Genomic DNA, 19,007 nt, shown 5'->3' on the forward strand with positions numbered 1-19,007 from the left:
TTTCACGGCTACACAGCCTCTCCAGGGGGCGGCTTCTCCCCCACTCTCTCCACTTGCTCCCAGGCCTCCCCTTCCTTCCACCACATGTCTGTTTTCCATTCCATTTTTCCCAGTAGAGGGTTTCCTCAGATATGCAGATTCCACGTGGTCTGCAACACATCTAAGAGTAAGCAGGGGCCTAAGATGCCAGGTGGAGTGGAACTTGCTGACTGCACAGTGCCCCAGACAGACCGTGCTGCACAGTTTCAACCAACGAGCCTCAAGACCAGTGTCTCTTCACATGTCTTCTCCTGGGTCAGACTTCCCAGACTTAACATTGTGCCGTCTGGACGGTCACAGCCTGCCACCGCTCTGGGTCCAAGAGGGGCTGTCTGTCCACACTCAGTCTGTGTTTTCATGAAGAATGGGACACTACAGTTCTGTAACCCGTAATTCAGTAATTGTTTTACCCAGGCTAAAAAAGTAAACCCCTAGTCTTCTGCCACATCAGAGGTGGGTAAGCGCGTGGCTGTGCAGGTTTGGGGTAGGGGGTCTGGTGGTCTCGGGAACTCAGTGTTTCATCCAGCGCTCTGTGCCTGAGATCTCAGAACACTAACACGGTAGTGACAGCCACCACCATCGATGCCCGCGCCTTCTGCAGGTGCTCCACGCAGCAGAGGGCTGGCCCATTTCCCATTTTCTCAGGTCTGCCAACCATGCTGCCCCTGTCTGCCTGCTTTCAGCCTCCGGATTTTACAGCTACTCTTCTCCAATTATTCCCTGGTAGATGCTTGATTTCCCGTAACACCTCTGATGCGTTGTTTTCTTACTTTGGAAAATAAGTGAATCGAGTATGTGATTCAAGTGGCATTTTATAGATAAATTCATATTAAAAATTTTTGTCTGTTTGAAAGCTAGAGTGACAGACAGAATGGGAGGGATAGAAAACACAGAAAATGGGCTGGACCAGGCCAAGCCAGGAGCCAGAAATTCTATTCAGGTCTGCCATGCGACAGGTATCAGAAACCCAAGAACTTGGGTCATTATGCAGTGATTTCCGAAGTGTATTAGCAGAAAGCTGAAGCCGAACTGCAAAGTAGAGATTAGCATGGTGGCTTAACAGGCTAATCCTCCACCATGCAGCACTGGCATTCCATATGAGCCCAGGTTCAAGTACCAGCTGCTCCACTTGCTGATGCAGCTCCCTGCTCACAGCCTAGAAAAGCAGTGGAGGTTGGCTCAAGTCTCCGGGCCCCTCTACCTTCGTGGGAGACCCAGAATGAGTTCCTGGCTCCTGGCTTTGGATCAGTTCAGCTGTAGCTCTCACATCCATTTAGGGAGTGAAGGAGTGGATGCAAGACCTCTCTCTGTGTCTCTCCTCTCTCTGCAAAACTCTTCCTTTGAAATAAAAATACTTTTAAAAAAAGAAATGATAAAAATATATAAAGAAATGCAGAGCAGCTGAGACTCCAATATGAGACTGTAGATATCCTAAGTGGTGGTTTTTCCTATTCTATCCTCAACTGGCTCATACTGACTTATGTTTAGCGTGGAAAATCAAGGGCTAGAGAAAGGAAGCACAGGGGGGACAAAGAACAAAGCCACCTTGCAGACTAAGACAACAGGGTACCCAGTACAGTCCAAGAATGTCAGCATTTGCCTGGCTGAGATGAAATCTAAACAATCGGATGTGCCGTCAGACACACCTGGGAATAAAACTGAACCCTCCACTTCTTCCAGTTCCGGCTTTCACACAATCACGTGCTCTCAGAGGTCTCCACTTTGCTTCTCTGTAAAACTGAAACAACACTATTCTGCAGGATCACTAGGTAGCTTTGGTTATTTAGGTTCAGTGCCTAGCGTAGTTTCTTCCAAGCATGTACCTGTGGCTCCCTGTGGAGTTAGCAATTACATCAGGGAGTGGACAAGAAAGTCTCCAGTCCCTTCCGAGCCTGGCTCACCCCCAGAGGAGCCGAGGCAAGGCTGCAAAACGATCGCAAGTCCCGGCAAGTCACCTGCGCTGCAGCAGATGCTCTGACCTCATCGGTCCATCACCCCAAGCGCTCACTTGGAAGGCAAACCTGGCTTGTAAAACCTGAAGAAGAGTGACGAGGGAGCGATGCTTGGGCTGGGTCTAGCTGGCAGGTGCCTGAAATGACCCCAGTCCCTCCAGATGCATACAACACAGTGGCTGAGACTGGCGGAGCTCTTGGGCGTGTCTGCATGCCAGGCAACAGAGCTCAGCAGCCCCAACACGTGCTCCCTGCCTTTGCTCATGGGTTGACAGGCTGAATGTCACGTATCTGAAAGCTTAGGAGCAGATGTGTTATAGATTTCAGACTCAGGAACATCTGCTCATACGTAAGAAGATACCTTTGGAATGGGACTCAGCTCAAAACAGGAAACTCGTGTGTGACTTATAAATAGCTGTACACTGGAGGTAATTTAATATAATATTTTAAAATAATTATCAGCTCAAAATAAAGTTGTACAGCGTGGAATTTTCTACATGAAGTGACATGTTTGTACCCAAAGAGTCTCCGATATTGGACTTTCAGATTAAGGATCCTCAACCTGTATTGTTACTGATACCACGAACCTATTAGAACATTTTTTTAAACATTGGGGCCCAGCCTGATAACACAGCGGCTAAATCCTCACTTTGCGTGAGCTAGGATCCTATATGGGTCCCAACACCCGCATGGGTACAGGGTCCCAAGCACTTGGGCTATCTGCTACTGCATTCCCAGGTGCATTAGTACAGAGTTGGATCAGAAGCAGAGCAGATGGGATATGAACCAGTACCCATATGGGAGACTGGTGCCACCAGCAGAGGCTTAGCTTGCTACACCATGGTGTCAGCTCCAATGGAATATTATTAGATAAATTTTATAGATGAAGAAAAACTGAGGGTGAGTGTTTGACCTGACGTTAAGGACACCCCTTGGGACACCTCCATTCCATACTGCAGTGCCCGGTTTCAAGTCTTGGCTCTATTCCTAACTGTAACTTCCTGTTAATGTGCACCTCGGAGAAAGCAGACGAAGGTCCAAGCAGTTGCTTCCATGGCACCCGTAGAGACCTGGATTGAGTGTCTCAGCTCTCGGGTTCAGCCCTGGCCCAGCCCTGGCTGCTGGAGGCATTTGGGGAGAGAAGTAATGGATGGGAGTGTTCTTTCTGCCTCCATCCCTCCCTCCCTCCTTCTCCAACATCATAACACAGGCTGTACTTCTGCCTGATGTTCCTGATGCGATTCACTTGACATTTTGTTGGGAAACCTATGTTCCAACAAAAAATGCCAGCTTCAATGTCTGGTTCCAGCTCCTCACTGGAAGAGTTTTCTGCTAATGTACACCTGGGAAAGCAACAGGTGATGGCTCAAGTGACTGGCCCCTGACACCTATGTGGAAGACTAAGATTACAATCCCAGCACCCATCTCTGATATGACTCAGTCCTGGCTGTTGCAAGCAGAATCATGAGAAAATGTGATTTGAGTCACCCAGTCAGTGGTATTTTGTCATGGTAACCCAAAACAACCAAGAAAGATAAGCGATAAAACCCTCATGATTCTATCTAGAAGGTCATCTGACCCAGAAATAGCTCACGAAGATTCTTTGTTATGACCTCCGAAGGTCTGCAGGTTGTCCTGGGTTGCTTAAGGAAAGCACAGGGACAGTGAGCAACCAGCAGACCCTGCACCTTCCTGCCAGCACTACAGACCTTGCAAATTGAGAGTTTCACACAAGATGAAGAGTTCAGAAGCACGATGAAGCCACAGACATACTGATGGCATTGCACAACAACAGTCTATGTCTGCAGCCTGTCCCACACTGAAAATGCTGTGGGGAGGACCAACAGGTCTGCAACTGTTTGCTGTCTATCACCAGCTACAGGGCGCTCGAGACACATTGTTGTCCCAAGCCTCAATTTCCTTCTCTGCTCACTTGCCCACAGCACTGCTGGGAGGACTGCTGGGAAACACCACATTCAGAACATGGCGGAGTCCCTGGCCGATAGAAAGCATTCAACAAACGAATGAAAACTCTGGTTATACAATCAGCGGAAACAGACAAAAAGCTCCAACACGCTGGAGACGGGTGAGCAGGGGCTTTGGCAGCTTCTAATCTAACACCTCACCAGGAATGTACGGCCAGGAGTTCCAGTACGCCTGCTCTCCCATAGGAAAGTCAGGAGCCCCGCGCTTCCCGAGTTTCTGCTCTAAAGGATGCAACTCCATGAACATAAAAACAGACGTATTGTGACATGTGCCATGAAGACTGGGCCGAGGGAGAAGCAAGGCTGTGAACCGAGCTATCGGAGCAAGGCTTTCAGAGACAAAGGCCTGAAGGAGGAGAAGGAGTTAGCTTTGCAAAGAGATCAACAGAAAAGCCTTCAGAAAAGGAGAGCAGCAGAAGCCCAAGCCCTGGGGCAGGCCCGTGTGGGGCCCACTGGGGGCAGAGTGCACCTGCAGCTCTGACACTGAGAGCATCTGCTGGAGCGAGAATGGCTCCCAAGGGGCCCAATCACACACGACTGTATGTATATGGAGACCACAGAGCAATTCCGGGCAATTTAGTTTGAAAGTGTGGCGAGAAACACCAAACAGAAAATCTACCATTTTAAGCTGTTCAGATCTTTAAGTATACTTACATCATTGTGAACGTAAGACCTGGACCACCAACTACATTCTCAGCTTTCCAAACAGAAACCCTGTACCCATTCAACAAGAACTCACCCATTACCCTGTTCCCCCAGTCACTGAATGGTTTTAAACAAGGAGGTGGGTGACCAACTGGCACTCTGAGCCGCGTACCAATGAAATGACATGGAATACAAAAGGCAAATGATTCACTGCAAGGTGTGGGTGGGGGCAGGAACAGCAGGAGACAGAGGGTGTCAGGACAGGAAAGGGGCCCATTTCAGAGTCCCTGCGGGAGGTGGGGAGGGAGGTACTCACAGCTGACCTGGGAGCCCAGCCTGTGCTCCCAGACGGCGTGCAGCTGCTGGTACTCCTGCTGCGCCAGCTCCAGGCGCTGCTGCTTCACCTGGTAGATCTCCTTCTGCGCACTCAGCGCCTCCTGGGCCACCACCAGGTAATCCTTCAGCATGTGCTCCTGCTCCCGCCGCCACTGCACCCGGGGATCTTCGATCTGAGTGGTTTCTGGAAGAGACCCCGGAGACCTTAGGTCAGCACTCCACAAACACCCGAATTGGCGGCCTGAGAAATCCACTGGCAGAAAACAGAGCGCAATCCACAGAGAAGTCATGACAAAGGCAAAGGAGTTCAAGTCCTTGACGAAAGGACGGGGTCTCCATTTGGATTAATCAAACAAAGAGTGTCAATTTCCCAAACCCTCGAGAGTCACTGCCTGTGAAGAGGGGAGCAGCCAGGTTACAATTCTGACCTAGAGAGGGAGGCTCAAGAACAGGAAGGAGGTCAAGGCCAACTGCTTTGATGAATAACCAAGGAAAGAAAGGTGATGAATGCTTCAGAGGACGAAAAGATGGGTACATTTTACAGCGCCTGAAATGTAAATCAGAGCAGCGCTCACTACAATGCTACTTGGCCATCTAAATTAAGAGCTTTAAAAAATCAATAAGTCTCCATAGATGATTTGTTATAAAGAGTAAATTTACTTCTGCTAAATGCTGTTCTAAATACCTAAATATATGTACTTTTCCAATTTTTTTTTTTATTGGAAAGTCAGCTACACAGAGAGGAGGAAAGACAGAGAGGAAGATCTTCCATCCCTTGATTCACTCCCCTGGTGGCCGCAACGGCTGGAACTGAACCAATCCAAAGCCAGGACTTTGGAACCTCTTCCAGGTCTTTCACACCTGTACAGGGTCCCAAGGCTTTGGGCTGTCCTTGACTGCTTTCCCAGGCCACAAGTAGAGAGCTGGATGGGAAGCAGGGCCGCTGGGACAAGAACAGGCACCCGTATGGGATACTGGCATGTGCAAAGCAAGAACTTCTAGGCTACTGCGCTGGGCCCTACTTTACCAATTTGTAACTGACTTTATAAAGTAGGCTCTTTCATAATCCTCAATAGACAAAAGCGAAAGGTTAAACAACTTGTCCAAGGTCACACAGAAAAAATGTGCTCAACCGTTTCATTTCTGTAACAGTGTGAAACTACTTTTCATACTCTCACATCTACCAACACAAAATTATTCTTTTTTTAAAATAAAGATATTTATTTTTATTGGAAAGGCAGATTTACAGAGAGAAGGAGGGAGAAAGATCTTCCATCCACTGGTTCACTTCCCTAGGCCACAAGCAGGGAGTTGGATAGAAAGTGGAACAGCTGGGATGTGCAAGGTGAGGATTTAACTAGATCATTTTATTTCTCTGAACGCCAAAATACAGAGGAGGGGGCGGTGGGAAGAGAATGGGAGGGAGAAAGGGAGAGAGAAAAGGAGTGGGGGGGAGGGGAGGAAGAGAGGAGGGAGAGGACAAAGAGCAAGGCAGAGAGGGAGAGAGAAAGATGGAGATCTTCCATCCACTGCTTCACTTTCCAGATGGCCCCAATGGCTGGGGCTGGGACAGGTCAAAGCCAGAACCCCAAAACTTCTTCCAGGTCTCCCAGATGGGTGCAGAGGCCCAAGGACTTGGGTGATCCTTGGCTGCTCTCCTTGGCAGATTTGCAGGGAGCTGGACCAAAAGCAGAGCAGTTAAGACTTGCATCAGCGCTCATATGGGATGCAGGCACCGCATGAGGTGACCTGTTCACCCACTCCCATGAAATCACCTGGGGATATTTCATATCTCCCAAAGCTGCAGCCCCTCTCTTGGACCAATTAAACCAGGATCTCTAACTGTGGAAATGAGGCGATGGTGATTTAAAAGCTCCTCTCCAAAATTCTAATGGGCTGCAAGATGGCAACACAGGATGGGTCAAGACGTTAGTGAGGCCAGCAGATGAGGATGGTGGGTGAAATGGAGAGCTCCGGCTAGTCACCCACCAGTGCCCAGCACCTCCAGAGAACGCCTCCTGCCAGAGGCTGGCAGAGGCTGACATGTCTGTGCCCCAGCTGGGCCACTCCTCTCAACAGTGGTCTGCATGGGGTCCGTCTAGTCCCTTAGGCCTCAGGCCCTCGTCCTGCCCCATGGGTATAAAAGCCTAGGACAGCCTTCAGCAAGGGCCTGGCCAAGGTGGCTGATCGTGCTAGCAGTTTTGGTGGCCCACATTTTCTTTGCTAGCATAACCCAGTATCAACAGGTGAGTGCACACACAAGCAGACCACACACACCAGCATACTGGTTCTCAACCTGGCTATACACGGCAAGGAGCCCACGGTTCTCCCCTGAGCTGGCCTGCAACACAAACCAGGCATCACCTTGTCTTTGAATCAATTTTATTAAGGTAGAATTTAATACAGCAAAGTGTAGCCACTCAGAGCCTGCAGTCACCGTGAAGCCACACATTGCCCACTCCTAGGATGCCTCTCTTACCTCGGCAGCCCCGAGTTCTCAACCCAAGTCCCCCCTCCTCCTCTCACGCCCTCCCTCCTAGCTTCAGAAGTGCAGAAGCGGACATACACAGAGCCCTGCTGTCCCCACTGCTTGGCTGAGCAGGTGTCTGAGACTCAGTCACGGTACCGCGTCAGTTGTCCTCTCCTTAGCACTGCCAAATCGCCCCCGATTCATTCTTCACCTTGATCGATGCTTCCCTATTTTCTCCTACTTTAACAGTAAAGTGACAGACAGTAGGAGCCAAAGACACAGTTGACAGAGAGAGGGGGCTGAGGCTGTGTGTGAGTGTGTGACATGGATTCTGCTGATTTACTCCCCATATAACCACAATAGCCATGGCTGGTCTGGGCAGAAGCCAGGGGCTCAAGCACTTACAATGTCTTCACTGCCTCCTCTGGGTGTTTAACAGGAAACTGGATGAGCAGCAGCCAGAAGGAGCATTCTGATACGGGATGCAGACAGCCCCAATGGCCACTTCCCTCACCGAGCCACAGCACCTCACAACACCCCACAACGGAAGTCTTCACACCTGTGCCAAATACCTGCCCTGTGCCTTATCTTTATACTACCTTTGGAAAAACAGAGTTTGTAATTTTTCAAAGTTCAACTGATCAGTTTTCCCTTCATGATTAATGCTTTCTGTAAGCTACACTAAAAGCTTACAGCTTTTCTCCTGGATGTTCCATGGTTTTGGGTTTCAGGTATGTGGTCCATTTGGAGTTAATTTCTACACACATTGTGAGGTGGGTATAAAGGCAGAAGGGTAGGGCCCAGCACGATAGCCTAGTGGTTAAAGTCCTCCTTGCACTCCCGGGATCCCATATGGTCCCCGATTCTAATCCCGGCGGCCCTGCTTCCCATCCAGCTCCCTGATTGTGGCCTGGGAAAGCAGTCGAGGACGGCCCAAATCCTTGGGACCCTGCACCCATGTGGGAAACCTGGAAGAGCTCCTGGCTTCTAGCTTTGGATTGGCTCAGCTCCAGCCATTGTGCTCACATGGGGAGTGAATCAAGGGATGGAAGATCTTCCTCTCTGTCTCTCCTCTTCTCTGTATATCTGCCTTTCCAATAAAAATAAATAAAGTCTTTTTTTTTTAAAAAAAAAGGACAGAAGGGCACTTTTTCCCACACGGATACTAGCAGAATCTATCACTGCTGAAAAGACTATCTTTTAGAGACACTGGCCTTTAAAAAAAGTTCCCTAGGGCAGGAGTTTAGCATCACAGTGCAAAGATGCCTTTGAACAGTATCAGAAGGCTTCACTCAAGCTTTGTGCTGATGCAGACTGGGAAATGGTGGTGGTTCAGGTAGCTGAGCTCCTGTAACTGTCATGCAAGAAGTGGTGAGAGTTCCTGGCTCCAGGCTTCAGCCTGGTCCAGCCCTCGTACGGCATTAGCAGGTGGGATGCTAATTAGCCAGGAGATGAGAAAATGCAACCCCATCACCCGCAGCCCTCCTACTGAATATATGCCAACACACACACTCTCTCTCTCTCTCTCTCTCTCTCTCTCTCTCTCTCTCTCTCTCTCTCTTTTGGAGTAGAAGATCCCCGGATGGTCCTAAAGTGGTGTGTCAGAAGCGTCCAGGTAGTAGAAGAGGAGCCCTGCTGGGAGAGTGGAGGGGTTGGGAAGCTCTGTGCTGCACCCTCACCCCCGCCCTGTCTGAGCTTCCTATCTAGTGGTTCATCCAGAACTCTGGGAATGTATGGAAGAAGAATGAAGAAACAGCAAACCAAACTGATGATTGAAGGGAGCTTCTGGGGTGATAACGGGCAGGGACGTGGGTGGGGTTTGTCTGTTTCTTTAAAGGGTTGCATTAGTTCTGCACAGGTCACTATTTGCAGGATCCTCCCTCAAACACCTCCGCAGCCACCGCTCTTCTTCCTCTCTCTGTCTCCAAAGAACTTCATGCCAGGGCGGGTCCTTCAAAGGTACCTCAGGCACTGATGTTTTAGCTCTTGCTTTTGATGGCGATAACACATGGACACTGTTTAAGAATTCAAGGATACAGAGCCCTGAACCGTGGCCCAGCGGCTAAAGGCCTCACCTTGAATGCACCAGGATCACATATCGGCACTGGTTCTAATACCAGTGGCCCCGCTTCCCATCCAGCTTCCTGTTTGTGGCCTGGGAAAACAGTCAAGGATGGACCAAAGCCTTGGGACCCTGCACTTGGTGGGAGACCCAGGGGAGGCTCTGGGCTCCTGGCTTTGCTATGCACAGATCTGGCCACTTGGGGAGTGAATCAATGAATGAAAGATCTTCCTCTCTGTCTCTGCTATCTGTATATCTGCCTTTCCTATAAAAATAAATAAATAAATAAAAAGAATTCAAGATACAACAAAGTTTGTTGCGGGAGATATTATTCTCCATCCCTTCTCTCTCATACACCTCTCTCCCAAAAGCAGCTGTTTCCAATCCACTGTCAGTTGACCAAGGAGCCCAGTAACAGCCTCTCTGCCCCTAGTGCCCCAAGCCCCCACCCACCAGCACATTCCCCCTATACTGTGCACGTGCACTCAGGGTTACCATCCTTAATTCTTCCTACCAGGGCCAACCCCTGCTTGCAGGGCCAACGGTCCTCTGCAAGCACACCCACATGGCCAAGCAGACGGGGTTTCCTAAGAGCCACCGCAGCAGCAACAACACAGTGGGCCAAAGCAATAGAAGAATGTGAAGCATCTGGAGGACATTCCACTTTGTTTCTATGCAAAGCAATGCGAGTGGCAACAATGCAGCCATAGCCCAGGCCTGTGAGAAATGTACCAAAAATCAAGATGCAAGAACATAGTCCCACGTGACGAAGACAGGAGGAAATCAGTCCCAGCATGCCTTGTAGCTGCAGAGACTGACAAATGGACACTCTTTGGGAGTACTCATCTACCTAAGGGTCTGTTCCGGCAGTCTTTGTCATTGAGCCCACACAGGTGTTCCTTGTTCTTGGAGGGAACGGATTCCAGTATCCCTGGCAGGTAACAAACTCTGCAGGTGCTCAAATCTGTGATGTAAAATGGTGCAGTGTTGGCAGAGAACCCAGGCATGTCCTCGTGCAAACTTAGAACCACCTTCAGATTACCGAGGATGCCTACAAGGTAAAAACTGCCAGGCTGACAGTAGCAACATGGTATTGTTTAGGGAATAATGGCAAGAACGAAAAGGTTGCATCTGATTCGGTACAGACTCAGGTTTGTTTTGTTTCCAAATTCAAATCTGAACCCAAACCTAAATTCTGATCCAAATCAGAATACACAGATGTAAGATTCCAAGACCTGGAGAGCTTACTGTACTTAGAAATCATGAACAAAATAAATGGCAAATCCTCCAAAAGGCCAACAATAGAGACATTTTGGTATCCTTCATTGAATGTATTGAAATACATTGAAACATCTTTTTGATGCAGCCGAAACAAAAGACCACATAGACACCTTTAAATAATCATGCTATAACACGGAGGGAAAAGAGCAGAACATACAGTCTGAGTCAAGCCAGCCACTGTGTGTCATCACAGTGGGTCAGTGGGTACATGGCCACTCCGGGCTGACATATACTATGGACTGTGGTTTAAAAAGAGTTGTCTATCTTTGCTGCCTCCCCATCCTCTCCTCCTTTCTTTCAGCTTTTGGCCACAGTGTGATCCGAGTGGTCCTCCTAAGTCAGAGCCACCAGCACCTCCCAGGGTGCTAGATCTATTGCTCAACTCTTGGCTCTCTTGGCCCCTAACCTAGCAGTAGCATCTGACCCTGCCCTTGACGCGCTTCCTCCACGTGGCTCCAAGACACTCTGATTTTCTTCCTGTGCTTCTGATCACACGCTCAGAATCACGGCTGGTGTCCCATTCCTCCCTGCCCTCTTACTGTCAGAGGTCCTCTCTTCTGCCCATCTGGTCCTCTCCTCTGCTTTTATTTCTTTGTTTAATCTCATCCAACTTCACACCTTTCAACACCATCTATACGCAAACAACTCCCAAACATGTCTCTTCAGGCCAGATCTCCTTTCCAAACTCTATTTCCTATAGCAAACACAAGCACTGTCAAGGCTTGATGCATTCAATGAATCGTGTTCTTCTCCACTCCTCCTCCAGTTTCCATCCTTCAAGTTGCTCAGGCTCAAGAGGGTTATTCCCTCCACACACTCACACCCAACATATGGCCCATCAGGCTCTCCCTCCAAGGCACACCCAGCACTGGCCACTTCCCATCAACTCTGCTGCTTCAGCTCAGGTCTAGAACCCCTGGACCATGACACTTATCTCCTACAGGTTGCCCTGCTCCAGCCCTGGTGTTAATAATATATTTTATGAATATGTATATTTATGATATATTACATCATATATATACAATACATGTATAATATATGTAATATACCATAGCATATATATGTATTTATGATATATATATTTATGATACATTTTGTTTATTTGAAAGACAGTGTTATAAAGAGAGAGGGAGCGAACAAAAACCCCTCCCATTTGCTAGTTCATCTTCCATATGGTCGCAGCCACTGGGGTGACACCAGGCTGAAGCCAGGAGTTTCCACCTGTTCGCCCACACAGGGGCATTCACTGCTTGCCATCGCTTCCAGCAGCTAAGTGCAATCACACCTAGTGCTTTTTGCTCTCTCTCCTCTCCTCTGAGAAGTTCCTTTTCTCTTCCAACTTTTACTCCAACCTCATTTTCTCAGCAAAGCCTTCTTCCCCGAAGACCATATTTAACACTCTCACTGGCCACCACGATCACATTCCTTCCCTCATTGTCCCCAAAGTCACCTACCATCCTGAGCCCCATGCTGCTTTTTCCCGCAAGAGTAGAGAAAACATGTTAACATGGTACAGAAACTACGTCTTGGGTTATTTTTTATCTCTTCTACCAAAATGAAACCTCCACAAGGGCAAGGTTTGCCTGTGCATGTACCCCAGAACAGGTGAATAAACGAACATCGGGCAGCAAGCTGATGGACACATGCTGCCTGATGATATTCTGTGTGTAATTCCTTAAGAATTTCAGGCCACTGGACCCTGGCGTAGTGGCATAACTGCTTAATTCTCTGCCTCTGGTGCTGGCATCCCATATGGGAGCCGATTCTAGTCCTGGCTATTCCATTTCTAATCCAGTTCGCTGTTTATGACCTGGGAAAATAGTGGAGTATGTCCCAAGGCCTTGGAGCCTTGCATCCACATAGGAGACCCAGAAGAAGCTCCTGGCTCCAGGTTCTGGATCAACTTGAATCTGGTCATTAAGGTCATTTGGGGTGTGAACCAGCAGGTGGAAGATCTCTGTTTTTCCTGTTCTAACTCTTTCAAGTAAAAACAACAAATCTTTAAAAATAATTCACTCCATGGGCCCGGCACCAAGGCCTAGCAGCTAAAGTCTTTGCCTTGAATGTGCCAGGATCCCACTGGTTCTAATCCCGGCAGTCCTGCTTCCCATCCAGCTCCCTGCTTGCGGCCTGGGAAAGCAATTGAGGACAACCCAAAGCCTTGGGACCCTGCACCCGCATGGGAGACCCAGGGGAGGCTCTGGGCTTTTGGTTTCGGATCGGCACAGCACCGGCCATTGCGGTCACTTGGGGAGTGAATCATCGGATGGAAGATATTTCTCTCTCTCTCTCCTCCTTTCTGTATATGTCTGACTTTGAAATAAAAATAAATAAATCTTTAAAAAAATAATTCAGTTCATAAACAACACGCATACACTGAACTGGTCTGAGTCTATGGCTTTGAATGCTCGAGGCTTGATATTTAAACACCCCATTTTTATATCCATGCGTCTAGCTACAGATGTGGGTCCCCCCCCTCCCAGGGATACCACCTTCCAATCAGCAGCCTGACAGCTGGTTGGAAGAATTATTTCTGTTGTGGCCTCATTTAATCACCCTTCCCATACACCCTGCTTCTCCTATCATTCCTTCAGGAACAAACTCTGCCATGGCCTGCTACTCTTTCCTTCCTTCTATTTCTCCCACAGATCCCAAAAGCACCTTAAGATCCCACTCCCACCATGAGGCTTTAATGAGGGGGATGCACTCAGCAATTAGCAAGAGGAAAAGACTGATTAGGGTTTCTGTATATCAGTGTTTAACCCAGCATCCCATGCAGCCCTCCAAGCATTAACCTCATTCCCTAAACACACTCAATTAGGCATATTTACTTCTCATTAACCAGGACGCAATCATGAGCGCTAATAAAAACCTTTGCTACCCCCAACAATGCAATTAATGCCATTAGCTGTCTCTCAGAAACCCATCTACATGTCGCTGCCAACAACAGTCAGCTCATTCATCCATTATCTTATGCATTCATGCACGTATGCCCTTTTCTATTCAGCAAAGAGTAAGTGCACACCTACTATGTACCTCCCCAGGCAAGGCTAAGTGGAGAGACGAATGAGACACGGTATGAAGGATGTGCAACAACACATAAGTGAAACTCAGAAGAAGAGAAAAGGTGTAGCTCCACGCCCCAGCGCCAGTTCAAATCCTAGCTCTGCCATGCTTTGGTCCCGAGTCATGAGCAGGCCATCGTGCTCGCAAAATCCCATTTACAAGATGGGATTAACCTGCCAGCAGCAGTTGGGGGGCTGTTAAACAAGAGAATGCTCAAACACTTAGCACGCACATGGCCAAGTTTTTGCCTAGGGAACAGACCAACAGTGCCCCATTTTCAGTTTTCTGACTTGGAATCTCACACACACACACACACACACACACACTACTCTTACCTGGAAGGACTAAGGGAATCCTACAGTCCCTTCGCACACACAGATAAATGGGGCAGCAAATTGAAGAGGACAGAAATGCCTGGCCGTGCAAGGCATGATGGACAGCATCCAAACACCTCTCAGCGTTCAAACCTCCGCAGCTGGTGGACCACTCACTGGGTTCCCACCAACTTCTCCCTCAGTCCCAGAACTGAGACTGGGCAGCGTCATCCTAGGTGAGGCTACTCCAGCCCTCAGGGTGAGGGTGCACCGCTTGGTATGATGGGCCAGGAATACACAATCCACAATCCACTATGGACCTCATGCTAACCCTGCTGAGACATCTGAGGGCTCCAGCTGCTCCAACAGGGGTCTTCACCACACGGCAATAACAGTGACACATCCACCTTTTATTCGTAAAAAATATGCAAACATATAAACCTATACAGGTTGTTAAAAAGAATGCTTGGGCCCGGTAGTGTAGCCTAGTGGCTAAAGTCCTCGCCTTGAATGTGCTGGGATCCCATATGGGTGCCGTTGCTAATCCCAGTAGCTCCACTTCCCATCCAGCTCCCTGCTTGTGGCCTGGGGAAGCAGACAAGGACAGCCCAAGGCCTTGGGACCCTGCACCCACATGGGAGACCCAGAAGAGGTTCCTTGTTCCCAGCTTCAGATCGGCGCAGCACCAGCCATTGTGGTCACTTGGGAAGTGAATCATCAGATGGAAGATTTTTCTCTTGGTCTCTCCTCCTCTCTGTATATATGACTTTGTAATAAAAATAAATAAATCTTTTTAAAAAAGGAATGTATGCTTAGGTACACATAACCACTTCAACAGTCACAATTGGAAAATTTCTCGAATGATTCAGAAGACACTGTTACCGATCGCTGCCTCTGCAACACTGGGGTTACGGGTTGTAAGAGCAGTTTTAGACCCTATCAAAAACCCTTATACACTGTTATTTTTACCCAGATCTACATCATCTATATCTCTGTCGACATCTCTCACTGAATCCATACAAAACAAAACACAATCTGGCTTTAAGTCTCTGCTGGTGATTCTTATAGACTCGAGGGATGGGAACGGGAGGAGGGGAGCAGCATGCTGGAGGTAGAGGGATGGAAAGGGGTCCAGGAAGGGAAGGCCCACCAAGAACTTACTGGTGTTGTGGTCTATGAAGTAATCTCCAACCTGTGGGTCATATGCCTCTTCCCATCCTAGCGGCAACTCATCGCTGATGCAGTCAGCAAAGGTGAGCGGTTTGGTGTACCTGGTGAGAGAGAGGAGAAACAGATTCCATCAGCTGATAGCTCCCAAGCTGCCACCTACCGCTGCTTCTCTGGGTTTCCTGCTTCCCAGGGCAGGCCCAAGAGTTCTGGAAGCACCAGCCCTGTTGTCTCCATTTTCCCTGGGAATATGAACACTTGATGTGTAGCAAGCTCAGGAAGCACACACCCTAGGGGTGAGGCAGGGAATCTCTGGTCCTCTCTCAACTGCACCAAGCATGCAGCAGACCCTAGGGCATGTAAGTCACCATCCTTCCCTGGGCTTCTGCTAGTTGCATTTCTAACCAAGAGCCTGTAGGAAAGAGCTTGAAGGCCAAGTCTTGCTTTGCTGACTGCAACTCCAGCCCTCTGGCTTGTCCATCTGCAGCTCTCTCACCCTCCCCATCTCAAACCTTCATCCTGGCTGTGTGTCATGCTTGTCAGGCATTTTGTCCTCTGGAAAGCTGGCTGACTGCAACCTTAAAGAACAGCAGGTGCTGCAGTCCTGCAAGTCTGGCCCAGGAGTGGTATTTATTTGCTTCTTGAGCCAGTTCCCAAATGTTGGCACTCGCCGCTGTAGTTCCCCCAGACAATCCAGGCCAAACTGATCTTTGGACAGTACCTACCCTGAAAGTCATCCTATGGGGAGCTAAGTGGGAATTCAAGACTTAGTGGCTAAATCAAACAAATAAATCACCCAACTAAACACACATGGGCTTCTCATGGCTGAGAAACTGTATCACGGACCCTTTACCAAGCATTTTAACTGAACCTTGGGAAACTAGGGTTTAGGCATACAGAATTCAGCTTAAGTGGCCCTCCGGCCACTCAGGTGTCTTTCTTCTTCTACTCCTTTGGACCAAGACACACACCCAAGCATTCTCCCCTTCCCCCTCCCAATTCTGGGAGGCCAGAAGGATTCCTTCTATCATCTTTATGATTGGGAAACAGAGGTACAATGGGACAGGAAGGGAGATGCTTGGGACAGAGGCAATGATTTCTCATCATGGGCCTCTTTCCAAGTCTCTAATCCAATACAGACTCCTTCCCTCTTAGACCCAGTCTAAATCAAGCTAAAGTAAAGTCCACAGGGATGAGAGCAATGGGGAGGAACCAGCAGATGAGCAGGAGCTGGCGTGTTCACGCACATGAACACACACGCAGAGTCCAGGAGACTGTGCAAGGATCTATCCGTGCAATGAACAAGTCACCCGGGAGCTTCTGTTCCTACGTGCTGATGTGCTGAGGAGGACATGGGGTTCCCTAGGGATGAGGCCAATGAGATAAATGCTGTGCAACCAAGAGAACTATCCAGTAGGGATGTGATAAACACAGAAATCGTGTGACTCAGGCAACCTCAGAATATTTATCTGCGAGATGAGGGATGACAACAACCCTACAGGTAGGTGAGTGGGTTAAATATGGCTCTGATGTGAGGATATGTGACACTCATGCTGATGTGTGAGAGGATTCAGTGTACCAGTCCAGATACCACTTGGAATGCCAACATCCCATAGTGAAGAGCCTGGGTTCGAGTCCCAGCTCTGCTTCCACTTCTAGCTTCCTGCCAATGTACACCCAACAGGCAGCAAGGTACGGGGGCACCTTAAGTACCTGGATATTTTTTTTAAATATTTATTTATTTTTATTGTAAAGTCAGATATACAGAGAGGAAGAAAGACAGAGAGGAAGATTTTCCATCCTTTGACTCACTCCCCAATGGATGGAGCTGAGCTGGTCTGAGAACCAGAACCAATTCCGGGTCTCCCATATGAGTGCAGGGTCCCAAAGCTTTGGACCATTGTCCTCAACTGTTTCCCCAGGCCACAAGCAGGGAGCTGGATGGGAAGCCGAGCTGCCGGTATTAGAACTGGCATCCATATAGGATCCCAGTGTGTGTAAGGTGAGGACTTAGGCTGCTAGGCTACCATGCCAGGCCTAAGTACCTGGATTCTTACCACACACATAAAAGACCCAGATGGAGTTCCAGGTCTATAGATCTAGCCTGGCCCAGCCCTGGCTTGTGGACATTTGAGAAGTCAAGCAGTAGACAGATGCTCTCTATCTCTATGCTCCTCTATTAATCCGCCTCCCTGTCATTCAAATAAATAAAAATAAAAATACGCTAGCTGTTATATCGCTACTTGCCAGACGAGCACACTAAGAAAGAGTAAACATTCTCAATGTCAAGGTCAGTGACAAAGTTGAAATGTCAAGCAAGGCAAGCTGTCTCAAAGGCCTCTACTATGAGGTCTTCTCTCAACGTCAACCCATCATATTATTATTTGTTAAAAATATTTATCTATCTATATGCCTGAAAGGCAAAATGATACAGAAACAGAGAGGGAGAGATCTTCCATTCACTGGTTCACTTTCCAAATGGCCACACTGGCCAAGCAATACACAGCAGCCTGGAACTCCATTCAGGTCTCCCACAAGGGTAACAAGGGCCCAGTTACTTGGGCCATCATGCACTACTCTCCCAAGCGTATTAGGAAGCAGTTAGATCACCTTTTACACCCCGTGGAAGACTTAGGGTAAGAGGAAAGACGATCGGGAAAAGGCAGGTGCAGGGACCTCCCTCAGCCCAGGAGAGTCTGTTCACATCAAGTGCTCCAGAGGGCTGCATGGGGTTTCCAGAGAGCGGCCTACCCTGTCTCTCTGCCCAGCTCAGACCTCCCTGGGAGATGTACTCCCTCTTCCTGCTTGGGGACAAAGACCAGAGGCTCCAGAGCAAATCTCATCCAACCCCTCTTGGCCCACACAGCTCTGAAACGCTCTGGAAGAAAACACACAGGTGCATCCGCCAGGGTGGGATCCTCCAGGACAGATGACAGGCACATCCCAGAAGGAAAGAACAGGAACACTTGCAGCACTGGGGGTGCTGGGAGAAGCCCCACCTGTCAGTGCAGATCCAAATCTCAGTGCCTGCAGCAAACCGCAAAGATACACCCCTGATTCTCCAGCATAGCTCACCACCTTCAGAAACCACCCCCCTTACATGCCCAGGGCTGGACTCCAACAGCTTTCATCTAATTTAATCAAATCTAATGATTTCAATCTGTTGCATCTGAGCAATAGCACCCTGTGTCCAGCACAACTGGTCCACAAAATATCTGTGTGGCCTGGGTGATAAATACAAAGAAACAGGCAAAAATGCAGTGTTCCGTGATCCCAACTCCACTGTCCTGCAATGCAGAGCCTGGAAAGCAGTAATGGTTCAAATATTTGAGTTCTCGCTACCCCGATGGGGGTTCCCAGACTGAATTCCTGGCTCCACACTTCCGTTTAGCCCATCCCTGGAAGTTGTTCGTATCTGGTGGGGAGGACAGAGGAACTCTGTCTTTCAAGTAATTTCTTAAAATTTTTTTCCCATTAAACAAAACCAACTGTGTCTAGTTGCAGAATAACCTGGAATCCAGAGGGAGCCACTGCTGGAGATGCAGAGGTTTAAGCCAGGGCGGAGGGCTGGCAGGGAGGTGAGGCAGGTGAAGGTTTGCACATTTGGTACCTTAGGGATCTGCATCTGACTGCAGAGACACTCAACAGCTGTGGCATAGCCGTGCTGCTTCATGAAAAGGCAACGATACA

The 19,007-nt window shown here is 48.7% G+C and overlaps 1 protein-coding gene across 2 annotated transcripts in view; it reads right to left on the minus strand.

The window, feature by feature from the left end:
• The window catches only part of WWC1 (WW and C2 domain containing 1), a 150,897-nt gene that overhangs the window by 67,821 nt on the left and 64,069 nt on the right, over nt 1-19,007 (minus strand). For both annotated transcript variants that reach the window (XM_040975649.1, XM_040975658.1), the window contains exons 2-3: nt 15,312-15,421; nt 4,938-5,141 (exon numbers count right to left, since the gene is read on the minus strand). In XM_040975649.1, coding sequence (XP_040831583.1) covers nt 4,938-5,141; nt 15,312-15,421 — 314 coding nt within the window. The remainder of the gene's footprint in view (nt 1-4,937; nt 5,142-15,311; nt 15,422-19,007) is intronic.

The sequence above is a fragment of the Ochotona curzoniae genome, unplaced genomic scaffold, assembly GCF_017591425.1.
Source record: "Ochotona curzoniae isolate NIBS_2020 unplaced genomic scaffold, NIBS_Ocur_1.0 contig_1, whole genome shotgun sequence".
Taxonomy (NCBI): Eukaryota; Metazoa; Chordata; class Mammalia; order Lagomorpha; family Ochotonidae; genus Ochotona; species Ochotona curzoniae.